This window comes from Pongo abelii, chromosome 13, assembly GCF_028885655.2.
Source record: "Pongo abelii isolate AG06213 chromosome 13, NHGRI_mPonAbe1-v2.0_pri, whole genome shotgun sequence".
NCBI classification, from domain to species: Eukaryota; Metazoa; Chordata; class Mammalia; order Primates; family Hominidae; genus Pongo; species Pongo abelii.
In genome coordinates this window covers 86,371,054-86,393,953 of record NC_071998.2, presented here as the reverse complement: position 1 = coordinate 86,393,953, position 22,900 = coordinate 86,371,054, and the positions used below count along the sequence as shown (strand labels likewise).

The 22,900-nt window shown below is 41.0% G+C and overlaps 1 protein-coding gene across 10 annotated transcripts in view; it reads left to right on the top strand.

The window, feature by feature from the left end:
* Window positions 1–22,900, top strand: part of FANCC (FA complementation group C) — a 218,132-nt gene that overhangs the window by 53,348 nt on the left and 141,884 nt on the right. For 9 of the 10 annotated variants that reach the window (XR_008509829.2, XM_024251894.3, XM_054520284.2 and 6 more), the window contains 2 exons: window positions 14,751–14,993; window positions 16,608–16,692. Coding sequence is in view for 9 of the 10 variants with exons in the window: in XM_024251894.3 (XP_024107662.2) it covers window positions 14,829–14,993; window positions 16,608–16,692 (250 nt within the window). In the remaining variant the exon portion in view is untranslated. Of the gene's footprint in view, window positions 1–14,750; window positions 14,994–16,607; window positions 16,693–20,526; window positions 20,696–22,900 lie in introns of those variants that run through there. The other variant, XM_024251904.3, reaches the window with a different exon arrangement.

Genomic DNA, 22,900 nt, shown 5'->3' with positions numbered 1-22,900 from the left:
AACAGGAAAGCCAAAGAATGGTGGATTAAGCAAAAAGAGCAGTTCCACATTTGGCTCCTTCATTGCCTCAACTATGCTGTGAGGACACGGGGCTGTGATTCTTCTTTGCTGTTTGCAGTACGTTGGCCAGTCCCCTCAGGTTTCTTTATCCCTGGGTCTCAAGGTGACTGTTACCGTTCTGAATGTCACACAAAGACTACTGTGTCGGATATGGAAAAAAGTGAACTCATTTAAAACTGAGGAAAACTGAGAAACCTTTTGTTGAAGTTCAGTTCTCATGCCGTATATTTCCATAACATACCTGTTCCTACAGTTTGATAGGAGAGCAAAAGTAAATACCATGACTGGTCTGTACTAGCCATTCCCAAAATGTGGCTGAGGGCCCAGGGTCCCCGAGACCCTTTTAGGAGGTTCACAAGGGTAAAACTATTTTTATAAGAATGCTAAGCTGCTATTTGCCTTTTCGACTCGCGTGTGCTCACTAGTGTGCGGTGGCGTTGTCAAGAGGTTACATGATAGATGATGATGACCTCTCTCTGACAGCTAATGGAATGTGTGTTTGTATATTTTGTCTTTTTAATTGTTCTCAGTTTTAGTTTCTGGTGGTAAATATTCATATATATATACACACACACACACACACACACATATATAAATAAAACTCTTTGGGGTCTTCAGTAACATTGAAGGGTGTAAATGGGCCCTGAGAACAAAACATTTGAAATTACCTGCTCTGTGTGAATCAAGATTCACCCCTGGCACTGGGGGATATCCCAGTCTCCCTAAGACATATGGCCCTGAGATTCCTGGACAAAACTCTTAACAAAGAGGAAATGGAGAGCTTAGGGCTGCTGGGTGGGCAACTAGCAGTGTGTGCAGCACTGTTCTGAGGGGGCCCTGAGGAGACAGCAGGGCAGGGATGCAGCATGTTCTCCAGGCCCCACCTCTGCTGGGCCAGCCATGACTGGAGCCACTGTAGGTTTGTCATTTGTGTGTTGTTGGTTTTTTAACTGTGGTAAATATAAATAAGATTGTAACCATCTTAACCACTTTTACATGTAATTCAGTGGCATTGATTACATTAACATTGTTTAACCATTGCCGCCATCCATCTCCAGAACTTTCCCGTTATCCCAAACAGAAACTCTACCCATTAAGCAGTAACATTCCATTACTGTCTCCCCTCATGAATTAATTTGACTCTGTGAATTTGACTATTGTAGGTACCTCATCTGTGTGGGATCAAAGAATATCTGTCCTTCTGCATCTTGTCTGATTTCACTTAGCATGGTGTTTTCAAGATTTATTCCTGTATTTATCAGAATTACATTCCTTTTTAAGGCTGAATGATATTCCAGTGTGTGCATATACCACACTTCGTGTATCCTTTTCTCCACTGATGGATATTTGAGTTGTTCTCACTTTTGGCTGTTGCGCTGCTATGAAATTGGGTGTATAAATATCTCTTTGAAACCCTGCTTTTAATTCTTTTGGGTGTATACCTAGAAGTGGGATTGCTGGATCAATGGTAATTCTATGTTTAGTTTTTTCAGGAACCACCATACTGTTTTTCGTAGCAGCTGCACCATTTTACATTCCCACCAGCAGTGCACAAGAGTTCTGGTTTCTCTGTGTCCTCATCAACACTTGTCGTTGTTTTCTTGATAGTAGCCGTTCTAAGTGAAGGGAGATGGTTTTCTGTTTGTTTTTAATGAATTAGGATGCATTGCCCCAGCCTGTCACCCAGCATCTCCTCCCTCTTTGTTATCTTTCTTCAGACACTGCTCAAGTGTTTTAATGCTTTTACTTCCTTCTGCTCTCATGAATTGTGCTTGGTGAGCTCCATATTCTAGTAAGGTACATTTTCCATGAAGTTTTTGAATATATCCTTCTCCTAAAGGATAGAATTCACCAAAATGAGGAACCTTTAGTCCTGAGGTAATACTCTTTGTTGCCTGCTGTACTTTGAATCTGAGCCATGTTATCTCGGTGACTCAGACTATGAGCCCCTGTGGACAGTGGTGTATCTTTGTACCATGGCTATTTGAGTTCACAAAATAGTACTTAGCAAGCAACCAAACTCTTGAGCGATTTATATGTGTGAGAAGAAGGGCAATGGCAGTGGTCCTAAACTGATGCCATTGTGAACCGGTTCCTTTTCAGTATCTTGGATGTTTGCATGGCCCCATGGCTGGTTTCCCTTGGTACTTTATCCCAGCCCCTCACCTCTTCCTGCTTCTGAAGGATCCGCTCCCACCTGGCAGGAAACAGGGACAGGATCAAGCATATGTGGATTCTTCCCTGGACACTGCCTTCTGTTCCAGCGTCTGCATCTCTCTGCTCATACGACTTTGCTTTAGTCCCCTCTGCATAGGAATTTCTGAAGGTCTTTATTTAATTTCTTTATTTTCTCCTGGAAATACTTGCTGAGGGATCTCACAGCTTCTGTTGTTTTTAGTCTGCATACGTGGAGAAGGTGAAATCATGGTTTGTTTTGATTCCTTAGGGACTGGGTAAATGCACTAAAAGATACATTACGCAAGAAATGGAAAAAGTGGATTTCCTTCTGATTTTTCATGCCAATTGCTTTTGCTACATTAGTATATGCTGTGCGTGTATGCACAAAATACTTGTTAACATCCTGAGTTTTCAGAAAATATGTTATAAAACATTTATCTTTTTTATTTCTTAAAAATGCTAAATAGTATTTCTCTAAGAGCTAGTAATGAAATGAATTTAGGTACATATACTAGGCAGAATCATAAGAAAGTCAAGGACTTACGTTTGGAGCAAGATAAAGGATTTTGGTATTAAGCAAAAAATATAGTCAGCTGTCAATTGTCTGATAGGTTTGTAGATTACCTGCAATAAAAAAAGTAGTACATTTGTGAAAAAAGTTGAAATTACCATATATCTGAAGAATCAGCCCCATTTTTCAAGGCATGCATTTTTTGGAGCTGCACGGAAGCCACCTTATATGGCTGCTTCGTGTGACACTGTCTTATTCCTCCCTGAACAGTGAATTGAACGTCTCTCCCTCTTTGTGACAAAGCCGTCTGGGGCAAAGCAGTAGCCGTACAGGTAAGATAGGGGGTCCAGAAAGCAGGTTTTGGATTTTCCCCTCCTTAGAGCCAGGACTGGAAAAATGGAGTCATTATTTGAGGACTGGAAGGAAAAGGAGGGAGCAAGTGCTAGGACTGTTATCTCTGCCCATCCTGGTGGGTGGTTTTAATATTTCCGTACAGAGAACTCAGGTAAAAAAAAAAAACCAAAAAAAACAAAAAAACAGAAAATACATACTATTTCAACAATTTGAAAACTTTTATTGTATTCATCAAGTACTGTCCATCTTTATTCGCATTTATAAACTATAATACTTTTTCCTTTTTTCTTTGCCTGTGGGGTGATGTCTTTATGGCAAATGTGTATCTGAAAGTTTTTATTTTTATTTTTATTATACTTTAAGTTCTGGGATACATGTGCAGAATGTGCAGGTTTGTTACACAGGTATACACGTGCCATGGTGGTTTCCTGCACCCATCAACCTGTCATATACATTAGGTATTTCTGCTAATGGTATCCTTTCCCTAGTCCCCCAACCCCCTGACAGGCCCCGGTGTGTGATGTTCCCCTCCCTGGGTCCATGTGTTCTCATTGTTCAACTCCCACTTATGAGTGAGAACATGTGGTGTTTGGTTTTCTGTTCCTGTGTTGGTTGCTGAGAATGACGGCTTCCAGCTTCATCCATGTCCCTGCAAAGGACATGAACTTATCCTTTTTTATGGCTGCATAGCATTCCATGGTGTATATGTGCCACATTCTTTATCCAGTCTATCATTGATGGGCATTTGGGTTGGTTCCAAGTCTTTGCTATTGTGAATAGTGCTGCAATAAACATACATGTGTGCATGTGTCTTTATAGCACAATGATTTATAATCCTTATATACCCAGTAATGGGATTACTGGGTCAAATGGTATTTCTGGTTCTAGATCCTTGAGGAATCTCCACACTGTCTTCCACAATGATTGAAGTAATTTACACTCACACCAACAGGGTAAAAGCATTCCTGTTTCTCCACATCCTCTTCAGCATCTGTTGTTTCCTGACTTTTTAATGATTGCCAATTCTAACTGGCGTGAGATGGTATCTCATTGTGGTTTTGATTTGCATTTCTCTAGTGACCAGTGATGATGAGCTTTTTTTCATATGTTTGTTGGCTGCATAAATGTCTTCTTTTGAGAAGTGTCTATTCTTATCCTTTACCCACTTTTTGATGGGGTTGTTTTTTTCTTGTGAATTTGTTTTAAGTTCCTTGTAGATTCTGGATATTAGCCCTTTGTCAGATGGATAGATTGCAAAAATTTTCTCCCATTCTGTAGGTTGCCCATTCACTCTGATGATAGTTTCTTTTGCTGTGCAGAAGTTCTTTAGTTTAATTAGATCCCATTTGTCAATTTTAGCTTTTGTTGCCATTGCTTTTGGTATTTTAGTTATGAAGTCTTTGTCCATGCCTATGTCCTAAATGGTATTGCCTAGGTTTTCTTCCAGGGTTTTTATGGTTTTAGGTCTTACATTTAAGTCTTTAATGCATCTTGAGTTAATTTTTGTATAAGGTGTAAGGAAGGGGTCCTAATTCAGTTTTCTGCATATGGCTAGCAGTTTTCCCAACACAATTTATTAAATAGGGGATCCTTTTCCCATTGCTTGTTTTTGTCAGATTTGTCAAAGATCAGATGGTTGTAGATGGGTGGTGTTATTTCTGAGGCCTCTGTTCTGTTCCATTGGCCTGTATCTCTGTTTTGGTTCCTGTAGCCTTGTAGTATATAGTTTGAAGTCAGTTAGTGCGATGTCTCCAGCTTTGTTCTTTTTGCTTAGGATTGTCTTGGCTATACGGACGTTTTTTTGGTTCCATATGAAATTCAAAGTAGTTTTTTCTAATTCTGTGAAGAAAGTCAATGGTAGCTTAATGGGGATAGCACTGAATCTATAAATTACTTTGGGCAGTATGGCCATTTTCACGATATCTATTCTTCCTATCCGTGAGCATGGAATGTTTTTCCATTTGTTTGTGTCCTCTCTTATTTCCTTGAGCAATGGTTTGTAGTTCTCCTTGAAGAGGTCCTTCACATCCTTTGTAAGTTGTATTCCTAGGTATTTTATTCTCTTTGTAGCAATTGTGAATGGGAGTTCACTCATGATTTGGCTCTCTGTTTATCTGTTATTGGTGTATAGGAATGCTTGTGATTTTTGTACATTGATTTTTTATCCTGAGACTTTGCTGAAGCTGCTTATCAGCTTAAGGAGATTTTGGGCTGAGACGATGGGGTTTTCTAAATATACAATCATGTCATCTGCAAACAGAGACAATTTGCCTTCCTGTCTTCCTATTTGAATACCCTTTATTTCTTTATCTTGCCTGATTGCCCTGGCCAGAACTTCCAATACCATGTTGAATAGGAGTGGTGAGAGAGGGCATCTTTGACTTGTGCCAGTTTTCAAAGGGGATGCTTCCAGTTTTTGCCCATTTAGTATGATATTTGCTGTGGGTTTGTCATAAATAGCTCTTATTATTTTGAGATACATCAATACCTAGTTTATTGAGAGTTTTTAGCATGAAGGTGTGTTGCATTTTATTGAAGGCCTTTTCTGCATCTATTGAGATAATCATGTGGTTTTTGTCATTGGTTCTGTTTATGTGATGGATTGCATTTATTGACTGGCATATGTTGCACCAGCCTTGCATCCCAGGGATGAAGCCGACTTGATTGTGGTGGATAAGCTTTTTGATGTGTTGCTGGATTTGGCTTGCCAGTACTTTATTGAGGATTTTCGCATTGATGTTCATCAGGGAATTGGCCTGAAATTTTCTTTTTTTGTTGTGTCTCTGCCAGGTTTTGGTATCAAGATGATGCTGACCTCATAAAATGAGTTAGGGTAGAGTCCCTCTTTTTCTATTGTTTGGAATAGTTTCAGACGGAATGGTACCAGCTTCTCTTTGTACCTCTGGTAGAATTTGGCTGTGAATCTGTCTGGTCCTGGGCTTTTTTTGGTTGGTAGGCTATTAATTACTGCCTCAATTTCAGAACTTGTTATTGGTCTATTCAGGGATTCAACTTCTTCCTGGTTTAGTCTTGAGAGGGTGTAAGAGGGTGTATGTGTCCAGGAATTTATCCATTTCTTCTAGATTTTCTAGTTTATTTGTGTAGAGGTGTTTATAGTATTCTCTGATGGTAGCTTGTATTTCTGTGGGATCAGTGGTGATATTCTTTATCATTTTTTATTGTGTCTATTTGATTCTTCTCTCTTTTCTTCTTTACTAGTCTGGCTAGTGGTCTATCTATTTTGCTAATCTTTTCCAAAAACCAGCTCCTGGATTCATTGATTTTTTTGAAGGGTTTTTTGTGTCTCTATCTCCTTCAGTTCTGCTCTGATCTTAGTTATTTCTTGTCTTCTGCTAGCATTTGAATGTGTTTGCTCTTGCTTCTCTAGTTCTTTTAATTGTGATGTTAGGATGTCAATTTAGATCTTTCCTGCTTTCTCCTGTGGGCATTTAGTGCTATAAATTTCCCTCTAAATACTGCTTTTGCTGTGTCCCGGAGATTCTGGTACGTTGTGTCTTTGTTCTCATTAGTTTCAAATAACTTCTTTATTTCTGCCTTCATTTCATTATTTGCCCAGTAGTCATTCAGGAGCAGGTTGTTCAGTTTCCGTGTAGTTGTGCAGTTTTGAGTGAGTTTCTTAATCCTGAGTTCTAATTTGATTGCACTGTAGTCTGAGAGACTGTTAGGATTTCCGTTCTTTTGCATTTGCTGAGGAGTGTTTTCCTTCCAATTATGTGGTCAATTTTCACATAAGTGTGATGTGGTTCTGAGAAGAATGTATATTATGTTGATTTGGGGTGGAGAGTTCTGTAGATGTCTATTAGGTCCACTTGGTCCAGAGCTGAGTTCAAGTCCTGAATATCCTTGTTAATTTTCTGTCTCGTTGATCTTTCTCATGTGACAGTGGAGTGTTAAAGTGTCCCACTGTTATTGTGCGGGAGTCTAAGTCTCTTTGTAGGCCTCTAAGAACTTGCTTTATGAATCTGGGTGCTCCTGTATTGGGTGCATATATATTTAGGATAGTAAGCTCTTCTTGTTGTATTGATCCCTTTACCATTATGTAATGCCCTTCTTTGTCTTTTTTGATCTTTGTTGGTTTAAAGTCTGTTTTATCAGAGACTAGCATTGCAACCCCTGCTTTTTTTTTCTTTCCATTTGCTTGGTAAATATTCCTCCATCCATTTATTTTGAGCCTATGTCTGTCCTTACACGTGAGATGGGTCTCCTTACAGCACACTGATGGGTCTTGACTCTTTACTGAATTTGCAAGTTTGTGTCCTTTAATTGGGGCATTTAGCCCATTTATATTTACAGTTAATATTTTTATGTGTGAATTTGATCCTATCATTATGATGCTAGCTGGTTATTTTGCCCATTAGTTGATGGAGTTTCTTCACAGTGTCAATAGTCTTTACAATTTGGTATTTTTTTGCAGTGGTGGGTACTGGGTTTTCCTTTCCATATTTAATACTTCCTTCAAGAACTCTTGTAAGGCAGGCCTGGTGGTGACAGACTCTCTCAGGATTTGCCTGTCTGCAAAGGATTTTATTTCTCCTTCGCTTATGAAACTTAGTTTGTCTGGATATGAAATTCTGGGTTGAAAATTATTTAAGAATATTGAATATTGGCCTCCACTTTCTTCTGGCTTGTAGAGTTTCTGCAGAGAGATCTGCTGTTAGTCTGATGGACTTCCGTTTATGGGTAACCCAACCTTTCTCTCTGACCGCCCTTAACATTTTTTCCTTCATTTCAACTTTGGTGAATCTGACAATTATGTGTCTTGGGGTTGCTCTTCTCGAGGAGTATCTTTGTGGCATTCTCTGTATTTCCTAAATTTGAATGTTGGCCTGTCTTGGTAGGTTAGGGAAGTTCTCCTGGATGATATCCTGAAGAGTGTTTTCCAACTTGGTTCCATTCTCCCTGTCACTTTCAGGTACACCATACACCAATTAAACATAGGTTTGGTCTTTTCACATAGTCCCGAATTTCTTGGAGGCTTAGTTTGTTCCTTTTCTTTTTTTTTCTCTAACCTTGTCTTCATGCTTTATGTCATTAAGTTGATCTTTAGTCTCTGATATCCTTTCTTCTGCTTGATCGATTCAACTGTTTATACTTGTGTATGCTTCACGAAGTTCTTATGACGTGTTTTTCAGCTCAATCAGGTCATTTATGTTATTCTAGTTAGCAGTTCTTCTAACCTTTTTTCAAGGTTCTTAGCTTCCTTGCATTGGGTTAAAAAATGCTCCTTTAGCTTGGAGGAGTTTGTTTATTACCCACCTTCTGAAGCCTACTTCTGTCAGTTTGTCAAACGAATTCTCCGTCCAGTTTTGTTCCCTTGCTGGAGAGGAGTTGTGATCCTTTGCAGGAGAAGAGGCGTTCTGGTTTTTGGAATTTTCAGCCTTTTTGTGCTGGTTTTTACTCATCTTCATGGATTTATCTACCTTTGGTCTTTGATGTTAGTGACCTTCGGATGGGGTTTTTGTGTAGACGTCCTTTTTGTTGATGTTGATGCTATTCCTTTCTGTTTGTTAGTTTTCCTTCTAACAGTCAGGCCCCTCTGCTGGAGTTTGCTGGAGGTCCACTCCAGATGCTGTTTGCCTGGGTATCACCAGTGGAGGTTTCAGAACAGCAGATATTGCTGCCTGATCCTTCCTCTGGAAGCTTCATCCCAGAGGGGCACCCGCCAGATGCCAGCCAGAGCTCTCCTGTATGAGGTGTCTGTCGACCCCTGCTTGGAGGTGTCTCCTTGTCAGGAGGCACGGGGGTCAGGGACCCACTTGAGGAGGCAGTCTTTCCCTTAGCAGAGTTCAAATGCTGTGCTGGGAGATCTGCTGCTCTCTTCAGAGCCAGCAGGCAGGAACGTTTAATTCTGCTGTAGCTGCGCCGACAGCCGCCCCTTCCTCCAGGTGCTCTGTCTCAGGGAGATGGGAGTTTGATCTATAAGCTACTGACTGGGGCTGCTGCCTTTCTTTCAGAGATGCCCTGCCCAGAAAAGAGGAATCTAGGGAGGCAGTCTGGCTACAGCGGCTTTGCCGAGCGAACATCCCTGTGGCTTTGTTTACGCTGTGAGGGGAGAACTGCCTACTCAAGCCTCAGTAATGGGGGACGCCCCTCCCCCCACCAAGCTCAAGCATCCCAGGTTGACTTCAGACTGCTGTGCTGGTAGCCAGAATTTCAAGCCAATGGATCTTAGCTTGCTGGGCTCCTTGGGGGTGGGATCCACAGAGCTAGACCACTTGGCTCCCTGGCTTCAGCCCCCTTTTGAGGGGAGTGAACGGTTCTGTCTCACTGGCGTTCCAGGTGCCACTGGTGTATGAAAAAACTCCTGCAGCTACCTCGGTGTCTGCCCAAATGGCCGCCCAGTTTTGTACTTAAAACCCAGGGCCCTGGTGGTGTAGGCACCCAAGGGAATCTTCTGGTTTGCAGGTTGCGAAGACCATGGGAAAAGTGTAGTGTCTGTGCTGGAATGCACCGTTCCTCACGGCACAGGCCCTCACGGCTTCCCTTGGTTAGGGGAGGGAGTTCCCCCAACCCCCTGTGCCTCTTGGGTGAGGTGACACCCCACCCGGCTTCTGCTCACCCTCTGTGGGCTGCACCCACTGTCTAACCAGTCCCAGTGAGATGAGCCAGGTACCTCAGTTGGAAATGCAGAAATCACCTGCCTTCTGCATTGATCCTGTTGGGAGCTGCAGACTGGAGCTGTTCCTATTCGGCCATCTTGCCAGCCTGTGGAGGTTTTAAAAACTATTTTTTAATTGTGGAAAGTAACATACTGAAAAGCATATAAACACGATTTATACTTTGGTGAGTTATTAAAATGTGGATACATAGTCATTGCCACGCAGGTCAGGAAATAGAATATTGCCAGCATCTTGGTGCCATTCCTGCACACCTTCCCTATAGCACATCTTCCTTTCCTCTAAAGCAGGGGTCCCCAAGCCCCGGGCCACAGACCAGTACCAGTCCATGGCCTGTTAGGAACCAGACCATACAGCAGGAGGTAAGTAGTAGGCCAGTGAGCATCACTGGCTGAGCTCCGCTCCCTGTCAGATCAGTGGCGGCATTAGATTTTCATAGGGGCATGGATCCTCTTGTGAACTGCACATGCAGGGGATCTAGGTTGCACGCTCCATATGAGAATGTGACTAATGCCTGATGATCTGAAGTGGAACAGTTTCTCATCCCAAAAACGCATCCCCCCCATCCCTGCCCCCGCCCTGGTCCATGAAAAAATTGTCTTCCACAATGGGAGATGGGTGCACCAGAATCTCACAAGTCACCACTAAAGGACTTACCATGTAACCAAATACCACCTGTTCCCCAAAAACCTATGGGAATAAAAAAATTTTTAAAAGAGAGATATCTGAAACAGTAATTACTGAGAATTTTCCAAGTTAATGTCAGACACCATACCGCAAATACAGGAAGCTTTCTTATTTTGAATGAAGCCAGAAGAAAAATGCACTTTACCTGTAGAGGAGCAGAACATTCAACTTCTCCTCAGAAACCATGTAAGGAAGAAGAGAGTGGAGTGAAATATTTAAAAATATTGATTTAAAATGTTGAGAGAAACATCTTACCTTATTAAGAACATGAGCTCAGATACCTCTAGGGATCTAGATTAAGAGAGCCTTTGAATGACTGAGTTCCACCTGTTAAGACTCAGATTCCCAGCAGGGTCAGATATGCCCAACAGGTGTGATCATCCCACATGTGGCTGATGGCACAGGGTACTTTGATTAACCAGATGCTGGCAGCAGCCATCACCCGCACTCCCTGGTCATCACAACTACAGCACCATGTTTTCACCCCTCCCAGCCCCAGAGGTTGTGGAGCAGCATATTGAGGATCAGTGCACTGCATGATTCCTAAAGCTGTTTGCATTTAAAACAATCAGATACATTTCTATTGCTGAGCGAAGGTTGTTTGCCTTTTTTCTTTTTTAGACAGTCTAGCTGTCTCACACAGGCTGGAGTGTGGAGTGCAGTGGTGCTATACTAGCTCACAGAGGCCTTGAACTCCTGGGTCCAAGTGATCCTCCTGTTCAGCCTCTAGAGTAGCTGGGACTATAGGCATCTGCCACCATGCATGGCTAATTAAAAAAAAATTTTTTTTTTGTAGAGATGGGGTCTTGGTATATTGCCCAGGCTGGTATCAAACTCCTGGCCTCAAGCGATGTTCCTGTCACTGCCTGCCAAATGCTGGGATTACAGCCATGAGCCACTGTTCCAGGCCTGCAATTTTTTTTTTTTTTTTTTTTTTTTTGAGACAGAGTCTCGCTCTGTCACCCAGGCTGGAGTGCAGTGGCGTGATCTCGGCTCACTTGCAAGCTCTGCCTCCCAGGTTCATGCCATTTTCCTGCCTCAGCCTCCCGAGTAGCTTGGACTATAGGCGCCCACCACCACACTTCGCTAATTTTTGTATTTTCAGTAGAGATGGGGTTTCACCGTGTTAGCCAGGATGGTCTCTATCTCCTGACCTCGTGATCCGCCCGTCTCAGCCTCCCAAAGTGCTGGGATTACAGGCGTGAGCCACGGCGCCCAGCCCCGGGCCTGCAATTTTATTTGAATAAAATGTTTGTCTCTTTTATCAAAAAGTTCTTCATTTTACTGGGTTCCCAAATATCTAAACTGATCTGCATCTAGTGCCATATGAAATATATAAGAAATTCATCAGTTTGTTAGTTTCTTCAGTTTCTTTCTTTCTTTTTTTTTTTTTTTTGAATCAGTCTCACTTTGTCTCCCAGGCTGCCGTGCAATGGTGTGATCTCGGCTCACTGCAACCTCTGCCTCCTGGGCAAGTGATTCTCCTGCCTCTGCCTCCCAAGTAGCTGGGATTACAGGCTCCTGCCACCACGCCCAGCTAATTTTTGTTATTTTCAGTAGAGATGGGGTTTCACCATGTTGGCCAGGCTGGTCTCAAACTCCTGACCTCAGGTGATCCACCACCTCGGCCTCCCAAAGTTCTGGGATTACAGGTGTGAGCCACCGTGCCCCGCCTCTTCAGTTTATTTCTTTAAGGACACAGACTTTAGAGCCAGACCCTGGATTCATATTCCACAATCATAGCTCTGCTGTTTACTAGCAGTTACTTCCTTTCAGTTTTTGCATAATCTTACTTTGGGCAATTATGTAATCTCTTGGTGCCTCTGTAAAATGGAGATGATAATAGTACCCATTTCATAGTGTTGCTGTAATGATTAAATTAGTATGAATAAAGTATTTAATATATTGCCAAGAGCATAGTATAAATGTATGCAAGTATAAACTATTATTATATTTATAAAATGAGATATTACTCATTAAATTTCACACAGGCAACATAAAAATACCTTAAAATTTTTTTTGGTGGGGAATTACCTTTTAAAAATTAAATTACTGGCTGGGCACGGTGGCTCACGCCTGTAATCCCAGCACTTTGGTAGGCAGAGGAGGGCGGATCACTTGAGGTCAGGAGGTTGAGACCCGCCTAGTCAACATGGTGAAACCCCATCTCTACTAAAAATACAAAAATTAGCCGGGTGTGGTTGTGTGTGCCTGTAATCCCAGCTATTTGGGAGGCTGAGGCAGGAGAGTCACTTGAACCCAGGAGGTGGAGGTTTCAGTGAACCAACATCGCACCACTTAACTCCAGCCTGGGAGATAGAGTGAGACTTCGTCTAAAAAAATAAATACATAACATAAAAATAAAATTAAATTACTTCATCTGGAGAAGCGTTTTGCTGTGGCATTTAGTTTAGAACTGTACTATGAGGAATACTGGTGAATTATTCATTCCTTAATTCAGTATTTTTTGAGTGTTTGCCAGGCATATGCTGCATTCTAGGAAGACAGGGAATTTACACACTAGTAGAAGAAGCGGTAACTAAGTGAACGAATAAAGCCCAGGATAATTATCTGGAATCAGCAGAAAGGCCTGGGAGGATTTGTTGTGTGCATGAAGCAGATGAGAGGCCTGGGCTGGACTGTGGTGAGCCGGGGAGAGAGGAAATAAGGGCTGTCAGAGAGGGTGCTGGAGCCATGTTTTGCAGGGTCTTCAAGACTCCAGCAAGCAGCTGGGAGTATCTATGGGGAGTTTAAGTTTCTTTTCAAGGAAGTGTGACGAGAGGTTTTACCCAGGGGAATGTGCTGGTCTCATTTACATTTGCTGAAGTTTTTTCTGTCTACTGCGTAGAGAATGAGTTGGAGACGGGCAGGCCCAGCCTGGCAGTAGACAAGTGCAACACTCCAGGACTAGGCTGAGGGGCGGCAGTGAGGTGGAAGGAAGTGCATGCGGTCAAGTCAGATCACACACATTTATTTTGGCTGTAGACTTGACAGGTGGTGATGATGGCTTGGATGAGGAAGACAATGAGGAGGCACGGACATTATCTAGATTTTTGGCTAAGTGCCATTTTGACAGCATGCATATATTCCCTCTATTATTAAACTTTCTTTTCATTTAGACATGATCCTTCTCAAAACTGTAAATGTTCTAGTGTGTGTGCTGCTCAAGTGAACATGAAGACTGCACATTTTTTAGGTATTTTAAAGCTTTCCCAATCTAGATTTTTTTTGCACTGCAGCCATATTGTACAGTCGTTTCAAATTTCTTCTTGTTTTCTTGTTTGGTAATGGGAACCTCCTTTGTTGATATCTTGGGTATTTAATTGGGAGCATTTTACCTGTTAATTATGGCTGTTGAGGATTTAAACTCACTTTATTTAACACTAGTCTTTTGAAATTAGATTGCTGAATATCCTGCCTGCCCTGGGGAGTGTCAGAGCCTGTGAAGGCCTGCACCTGTTGAGAGGCAGCCTTCCCTCCTCTGTGATTCCTGTTTCTGGCTTCCATGTGCGATGAAGGGGTGTGGGATGGGAGGGGCACCTGGAGCCGCTGAGCCAGCTCCACCTGAGTCTCACTGTGTAACTCCATTGTTCTTTTTAGCATGGCCTTCATGGGTAGGAAGTCAGGCTTATGAGATTTTATGTACTGTCACTGGGACTAGTATACCTCCTCAGTAAGTGGAATTTATTATTATTTTACTAAAATATGGCTTCTTCATGTGAATGAAGTGAGATCAAGCATATAAAGCAATCTTTAGTTAAAAGATTGCTTAAATTGTTACATGTGGAATGAATTATTTTACTTTTTTCTAAGAACTGAAGAGAAACTGGGAAAAAAAATCATTAGACGGTAATGCATAGAGATTTTTTTACACCTAAATGAGAAGCCAGAAATTCATATAAAACATAAGAACTTCAAAAACATTTCTTAGGCACAGACTATTATTAAACACTCATGGATGTTTTTGATTTTCTATTACATTAAAATACTCAAGTCAACTTCATATTCAGAACATTTAAAAATAGCTCAATCTTAAAAAGAAGATATAAAGTATTATCAGCTGTGCTTTTTGTGCATAATTAGCATGTGCCTGTGGAGGTATAATGACTTCTAGCCTAATGATAGTATCATGATAAAAAGTTCAGATGGTAAAATTGGAGCTCCAGCTGGATGACACATTTTATAACAATTCAAAGATGACTCCAGCATAGAAGCCATGCTATTTTAGTTCTTTGTAATCCCCTCTTCACCCATCAATGGATCATGAAGGCACTGATAAAAGAGCCTTTTAGAAATGCTTCTGTTTGTTCCCTTTCTTACAGATTTAATGTGTGCCCACCATTTCCTTCAGTGCTGGACAGGCTGCTGTGAAGGGACATCACCTTTTCCCTTTTTCCAAGATGGCTCAAGATTCAGTAGATCTTTCTTGTGATTATCAGTTTTGGATGCAGAAGCTTTCTATATGGGATCAGGCTTCCACTTTGGAAACCCAGCAAGACACCTGTCTTCACCTGGCTCAGTTCCAGGAGTTCCTGAGGAAGATGTATGAAGCCTTGAAAGAGATGGTAAGTAGTGGACCAGAATAATGAAATTATTTTCTGACTTCAGGGACTCTACCAGATTTCACCAAGACAGAATGCCACCCAGAATCGGGACTTGTGGTATTGACTGAAGTGCCGATGGATTAGGAAGACAAATTACTCAAGAGCTGGTTTCCTAGTCTCCGATTTATTATATTATTATAATTTTTTCTTGAGTAGCTGTATAGTCACATGACACTTCCTGACCAAGCAAGTTGTTCTTAAATAATCAAGATTTTATGCTTGTTGTCAAGTAGTAAATGGGATTCTTTTGAAGGCCTTTGTGTCCCTTGAATCATGGAGAATTTGCTACATGCTTAACCCTTCCTCAACCCTCTTCTCAAGTGGGCTGTCCTAAGAGATGATAAATATTAAGATCTCTTCTTATAATACTTTTTATAAATATTAAGATTTTGAGTGTCTTTACTATTATATAATTTATTATTTTCAAAATTTAATATATTTTCATTTTGATGTCATGTTTCTTTTATTATGATAGATATTTTTATGATTTGGCACATGTTGTTATATTATGAGCTAGTATTTTGTATTTAATTTCAAAATGAAAAGCAAAATTGTCACTTAACAAAGTGTTCTTGTGTTAAGCTTTTCTTCCCTTAATCAAAGAGTAAATAGGAAATTTGAAGACTAATTTGTATTGATAATATGAGTTCATATGTCTTTAGAAACAATAAGGAAAGATACAGTCTGTGTGAACAACCAGTGCTAATTTTCGAATTTTTTTTTTTTATGAGACATATGTAACTTGACCTTTATGTGGTCCCAAAAAGTCTAGGACCAGGCTTGATGCTGGGATACATGTGAGAGATGTTTTGCTGCAGTAGCAGAAAGTGCCCATCATGTCGGCTTACCTGCACGTTATCCTAGTTTGCTTTTATTTGTGAACTTCTATGAAAGGTAACAAGTGGAAAAAGGTCCGGTTGTACAATAGTATGCATGTGTGTTTTTAAATCTTAAGCTGTTTTCTATTTGGTTGATCCTTTTTCTGTTTCAGGGTTTAGATTGTTACAGACTAAGTATGATGTCATTTGCCATACAGTAGTCAAAATAGTAATAAACAGATACATACATTTATGCTTTGGCTGCTTTTATTTCTTTTTACAAGTTCCAGAGTTCTCGTCCCTGTAAACCTTCTTCTTTGAAATATTCTTACTGGAGCTGAGTTCGTAACCTCTCTTATGTTAGAATTAAAAAACCAGGATAAAGATATGGGATTATATAGTTATTAATCACCAATAATGTGTTTTCAACTCTTAAGCAGTCTTTGTTATTTTTAAATAAAGTAGCCTTTACTGACTATTAAGTATAAGTAAAATTAATTTTGCAACACAATTGATTTTACCTATGTCATACATCTTAGTTTGGTGACCTCGTTTAAGGATGAAGTAAGTTGGTTGGTTGCTTTTTAAACTTTATTTGAATTACTTACCTAAAGATCTTCTCTAATCCTTTTTTGCTTACTTTTAAAAATGGTATACTAAACAAGAAGCATTCACGCTCCCTCAACCTATAATGTCAGTTTAGTCCTTCTGGGTTGCATAATGCCTTTAGTGACCAAAATTTATTTTTCTTTCACAGGATTCTAACACAGTCCTTGAAAGATTCCCCACAATTGGTCAACTGTTGGCAAAAGCTTGTTGGAATCCTTTTATTTTAGCATATGGTAAGAATCAAAAACGTGTCCTCTCAAAATGGCTATTTTAATCTTTGCATTGTTTCACAGAGGCTTACATTATAAACCTTTCTCCTAGTTGTTTTTTTTTTTTTAATGGAACAACTTATCAAATGTATTCATTGTTCCATTACAAAGATGGCTTCCTATACTGTTGTCCATGTATGTGTGTGTAGGTTTGTATAGATAAACACACACACACACACACACATGCACGCACCCATGCAGATCTTCAGGAAAATAGAGCTCTTCGTATTAGAGGACAGAAACTCCCAGATGATTTAAATATCTATTTTTGCCTGTAATCACTTTCATAACTTCATTTTAAATTCAATATAAAGTGGCTATACTAATGATACCGAGTTAATTTTGTTTTACGGTTTCATAACTCACATGCTGTTTCCCACGTTGTAAAGTCATTCTTCAGAGTGTGAATCCTGCCGTGACTTTGCCTTTGACATCAGCTGCTTTGACTTTATTTAAGGGTGCCATTTTGGTTTTATCCAAGGTGGAGATGAATGTGGGGGCACTTTGGGGACGTATTCCTTCACTGAGCTCCTGTTTGCTGTCCAGTCTCATTTCCTGTTTCATCTTTCACAGCTATACCTCATGGTGGTAGCCGGGTCCTGTTACTAACGGTGCCTGAAGGCACTTTGTGTCAGGATTCCTTTCACACTCATTCTCCTTTGAAATAGCCTTACTGGGCTGAGGTAGGAGCTGCTGGGAGTGTCTCCATGGCCTCCAGCATCTCCCTTTAATACACTTACTTAACTGTCTGATGCCCTGGAAGACAGCATGCCTCTCGAGAACAGGAACCATGGTTTTAGTTCTCTTTGTTGTCCTAGGGCCTCCCAAGGAGCATGGCTGAGGTTTGCTTTGGATTGACTGTATTATTAGCTAATGTAATATTTACTTTTAAGATTTTTTAAAGTCAAAGACTAATTGCATAATATAATGACATTAGAACCCAAAATAAAATGAATATTCCCCTTTGATGTTTTAAAGAATCATACAGTTTCCCATTTATAGGTTGTCATAGTCATTATTGGAAGAGACATGAACTAGGCAGGAAAGGGACAATATGCGTGTTTAGCCCTGTGAGCAGGCGTGCGTGGACGCCCACACACTCAGCCTCCCTCACTCCACCCCACCCTCATATGTCCCTCCTCCTTCCCACTTATACCTCTTCCCCCAACCCCTAAACTTCTTCAAGTTCTTGATTCAAAATGGCAAAACTAGTGAGGCAGCAATGTGTTTGCCCACCAGGGCCACGCTTACCTGTCCTAGGTTTATCTATTGCAGTTAGGTCAGTGTTTCTCAAACATCTTTGACCAGAAATACATTATGTATATGCATATGCACATGGATATGCACACATACACAGTGAAACACATCTCATGAAAGAATGCATACAATGGCACGCCCCTTTGACTTTCTGCACTTTCAGTTACTCACAGTATAGTACAGTAAGATTTTGAGAGAGATGGAGAGATCACATTTACGTAACTTTTTTTTTTTTTTTTTAAGACAGAGTTTTGCTCTTGTCACCCAGGCTGGAGTGCAATGGCACCATCTCAGCTCACTGCAACCTCCGCCTCCCGGGTTCAAGCGATTCTCCTGCCTCAGCCTCCCAGGTATCTGGGATTGCAGGTGCCTGCCACCACACCCAGCTGATTTTTGCATTTTTAGTAGAGATGGGGTTTCACCATGTTGGCCAGGCTGGTCTCAAACTCCTGACCTCAGGCGATTCGCCTGCCTCGACCTCCCAAAGTGTTGGGATTACAGGTGTGAGCCACTGTGACTGGCCTAAGGGATTAACAATGACAGCAATACAATAAATCAACTGTAACAATATAGTGTAGTACATAACTTTTATTATACTATATTGTTACAGTTGATTTATTGTATTGCTGTCATTGTTAATCCCTTACTGTGCCTAGTTTATAAGTTAAACTTTATCATAGGTATGTGTATAGGAGAAAACACTGTATTTAAGGTTTGGTACTGTTCTCAGTTTCAGACATCACCTGAGGGTCTTGGAATATTTTTGCCATTGATAAAGAGGGACTATTGTATTATTATTCTGTGCAGTCCATGTTCACTATGCTGTTCATAGTGAACGGTGTTCATGACCCAAGACTGGATTTCATAACCCTTGATGCTTCTTGACCAGAAGTTTGAAGAACATTGATCTAGGCCAATATTGATGGCAGGAAAAAGGAAAAGAAATTGTTGAATGACCTTCATTTAAAAGCAGCACCCATTGTTAGGGGCTTCATGGATTTATTAATTGCTTTTTAGAAGGAAAGAAATACTACGTCCTTTAAATGTACATGGTGGATGTAATACATCCTCAAGTCAGAAATGTGAGAAACATGGGGAGGTTTATGATGTTGTGTGAGAGGCATTGCTCACTTTAAGCTGGGCACTGTTCTCTGTGGACTACATAATGGACCTAATTAATTCTTGATGACAGTGTTGCAGGGTAGATAATTATGGATTAGAGTCAATAAGTCGCTTTCCCTAGAATACAACACTAAGAAGATGTGTTGTATTCTACTCCTCATGTGACTTTAAAGTCCACCTTCTGTAATGTTCTGTCCCTATTGGATCACATCTCGTGATCGAAGTGTTCCAGTCTTGGCATTCCCACTAGCCAGCTTCACTTGCACATACATATTCATTCAGCAGGTATTTACCAAGTGTTTTTTTTTTTTTTTTTTTTTTTTGAGACAAAGTCTTGCTCTGTTGCCCAGGCTGGAGTGCAGTGGAGCAATCTTGGCTCACTGCAACCTCCGCCTCCCGGGTTCAAGGGATTCTCCTGCCTCAGCCTCCTGAGTAGCTGGGACTATAGGCACCCACCACCACGTCCAGCTAATTTTTTATATTCTTACTAGAGATGGGGTTTCACCGTGTTAGCCAGGATGGTCTTGATCTCCTGACCTCGTGATCTGCCCGCCTTGGCCTCCCAAAGTGCTGGGATTACAGGCGTGGGCCACTGCACCCAGCCTACAAAGTGTTTTTTTGGTGTGCCAGCCCTTAGGAAAACGTGGCTCACTGTCTCTGCCCATTAGGAGCTTCCAGTCAGGGAAAAAGAGATACTTAAGCAGGTCAGCCTGACTCAATGTGATGGTTCTCTGAATGGGAGTAGCAATTGCTGAGAGGAAGGAGGGTTTCCCAGGAGAGCCCCTGCTGGGGCAAACTTGAAGATGTGATTCTCTAAGACAGGGCATCTGAACTCGTAGGGTCTCGTATTTCTTCTTTGTAAAAGTAGGAGTTCAGACTGATTTATTCTGTTGTCCCTGAACTTGTATCTGTCTATGATCTTTCCTTAGCACCTTATCTGCATTACCTTGGCCCCTCTGACAACCAGAAACAAATTCTCCATCCCTTTCTGCCTCAACGCTTGTGTTACCTTTTGAACTGCTCATAAATTTCAGTTTCTTGTTGAGGTATGCCCTGGCTGTGAGCTCACAGAGGTGGCTGAACGGCATGAAACTCCATTAGCAGTCAGATGTTGCCTGTGTCACCCCTGTTGTTTCACTAGTTGGGCACTTTCTTCCTGGAAGGGATCTTTTCTTATGGTTTTATAATATCAAAATTGCTTTTTCTTGAGACAGAGTCTCGCTCTTTCACCCAGGCTGGAGTGCAGTGGTGCGATCTCGGCTCACTGCAAGCTCTGCTTCCTAGGTTCACGCCATTCTCCTGCCTCAGCCTCCCAAGTAGCTGGGACTACAGGCGCCCGCTACCATGCCCAGCTAATTTTTTTTTCAGGCGCCCGCTACCACGCCCAGCTAATTTTTTTTTTTTTTTTTGTATTTTTAGTAGAGACGGGGTTTTACCGTGTTAGCTAGGATGGTCTTGATCTCCTGACCTTGTGATCCGCCCACCTCGGCCTCCCAAAGTGCTGGGATTACAGGTGTGAACCACCGTGCCCGGCCCAAAATTGCTTTTTAATTACAGTAAAAGCAAACAGTTTTCATCATGGAAAAAAGTAAGTCATACGTAGTGTTCATGGAGAATAGGATCAGAAAAGGGTAGTAAGGAAGGAGGGATGATTTGGAAATGAAAAGATACTGAAAAGAGAAGAGACGAAATAGATAATAATGGAAAATTAGAGAATACCTTTTTATTTGATGATGTCCTCAGCATAAAAATACTGCCTTCACCTTCTGAAATTCTGATCCATTGCTTCTAACTCTGCCCTGATGATTAAGCATGACAGCTGTTACCTCTCTTCTTCATTATTCACTGTTTCTGTATAACAAATTTCTGCCAAACTTAGCAGCTTAAAACAGTGAATATTTATTGTCTTAAAAATTTGCTGCCTTCATACTTTTAAACCATAGAATTAAAGTTTAAAGAATTGCTTTAGCTTTTATGTGGAATTTCAATTCCAGATATCAAAAAATAAAATACAAGATGGCAAGTGTATGTTGTTATCTTCCTTTCCATTCAGTTTTATAATCCAAATTTACACTAAGATGGGCTGTCAGCGACTGTCCCTGCAGTGAATCCCAGGCAGTTTCCCATCTCACTTAACATGCCCTGTGGGATGCTCCAGCCTGAGCTCAGGGCCTCCAGGGAGGAGCCTGACAGATGCCAGCCCCTGGAGTGAGTGCTGGTGGCACTTGTGAATAACAATCCATGGCTCATGTTTGTAAATTGCCTAAGCAAAGCAAACTGTAAGCTCATTAGCAGTGCATTTCAGTGCATTGACTCTGGGCACGGAAAGTCACCTCCTAAAGGTTGGGTGGAAGTTTCTCTGGCTCCTTCTCTTTTTTTATTTTTCTCCCAAAAAATAAAATTTTGGGAGAAAAATAAAAAATAATATACTTTTTGAACTAAGTTTGCATAATCACTCAACACCTGGGGAAACTCCCAGTTTTGGGTATTCTTTTAGATTTAAGCTTCATAAACTGACATTTCCTTTCTTTTCTTTTCTTTTTTTTTTGGTGGTGAATGTCTGGTTTTTGGAAATGCTCTCCATCAGATTACATTCTTTTTAACAACCTGCTGCATGTGTAAGGATGCCATTGGATGCATCTGTCAGACTTACTACATGAAGCTAGGTAGAATTTCTTCTAATATTGAAACTATGGGAAGCATAACAGTCACATTTTTAATTAGTGGATTTGGTTAAACCTGAAGAATCCTAGGATCTTTAGTGGTTAAATTATACGACTCTTGAAATGAACTGATCTCAGGCAAGCCAGTGCTTTATAATGCTTTATTTGAGCTGATAAAAGCTAGGGAAAAAAAATGAATGGCCTCAGAATAACTCCTGATAAAGTTTTTTCAGAGATGTTCGTTATTGGAAAAGCATAAGCTATGTATGTTCACAGGGAAAAAAATGGGTTTAAAAATTACTGTTAGCATTTTTTAGTTTGTGGTTAAAAATACAGAAGTCGCATACTAGAGTTGGTATTGTTCTTATTTCCTTGTTAATGAAGTCTTTAGAAATGCTGGGTTTTGGCCAGGCACGGTGGCTCTTGCCTGTGATCCCAGCACTTTGGGAGGCCATGGCAGGAGGATCACTTGAGCTCAGGAGTCAGAGACCACCCTGGACGACCTGGTGAGATCCGGTCTCTACAAAAAATTCAAAAATTATCCGGGTGTGGTGGCACACACCTGTGGTCCCAGCTACTCAGGAGGCTGAGGTGGGAGAATCGCTGGAGCCCGGGAGGTGGATGTTTCATTGAGCTGAGATCATGCCACTGCACTCCAGCCTGGGTGACAGAGCGAGACCCTGTCTCAAAAAAAAGAGAAAGATTGGGTTTATTAGATTGCAGAAGATGAGGCGGTAGAGAGTACTGATTCCAGGCACCGGCTGTCTTAGCCTCACCTCCATGGCCTTGTAAAGTCTGAAGTTGCTTTGCCCAGCTCGCGTACTGACATCTTCAGTTTCTAGGCCCCATTTTTGTTTCTTAATTGTATTATAAAATCTTCAGCTGGAATAGACTCAGTCACCACAAAAGGAAAAAGAAAGTAGCTCATCAAGTAGATGTTCCTGCAAAATGTAAGATTTCAAACTTCAGATTTTCATTGCATGTTTGGTAAAGTTTTATATTTTAAAGAATTTACATTTTAGAGTAAAAGAGCATGTAAGACACTTCTGTTTTATCCAAAGCACTTGGTACTAGAAATATATTTTAAAACAATCCTTTTTATTAAATTTCTTTTTAACAAGTGGAGATAT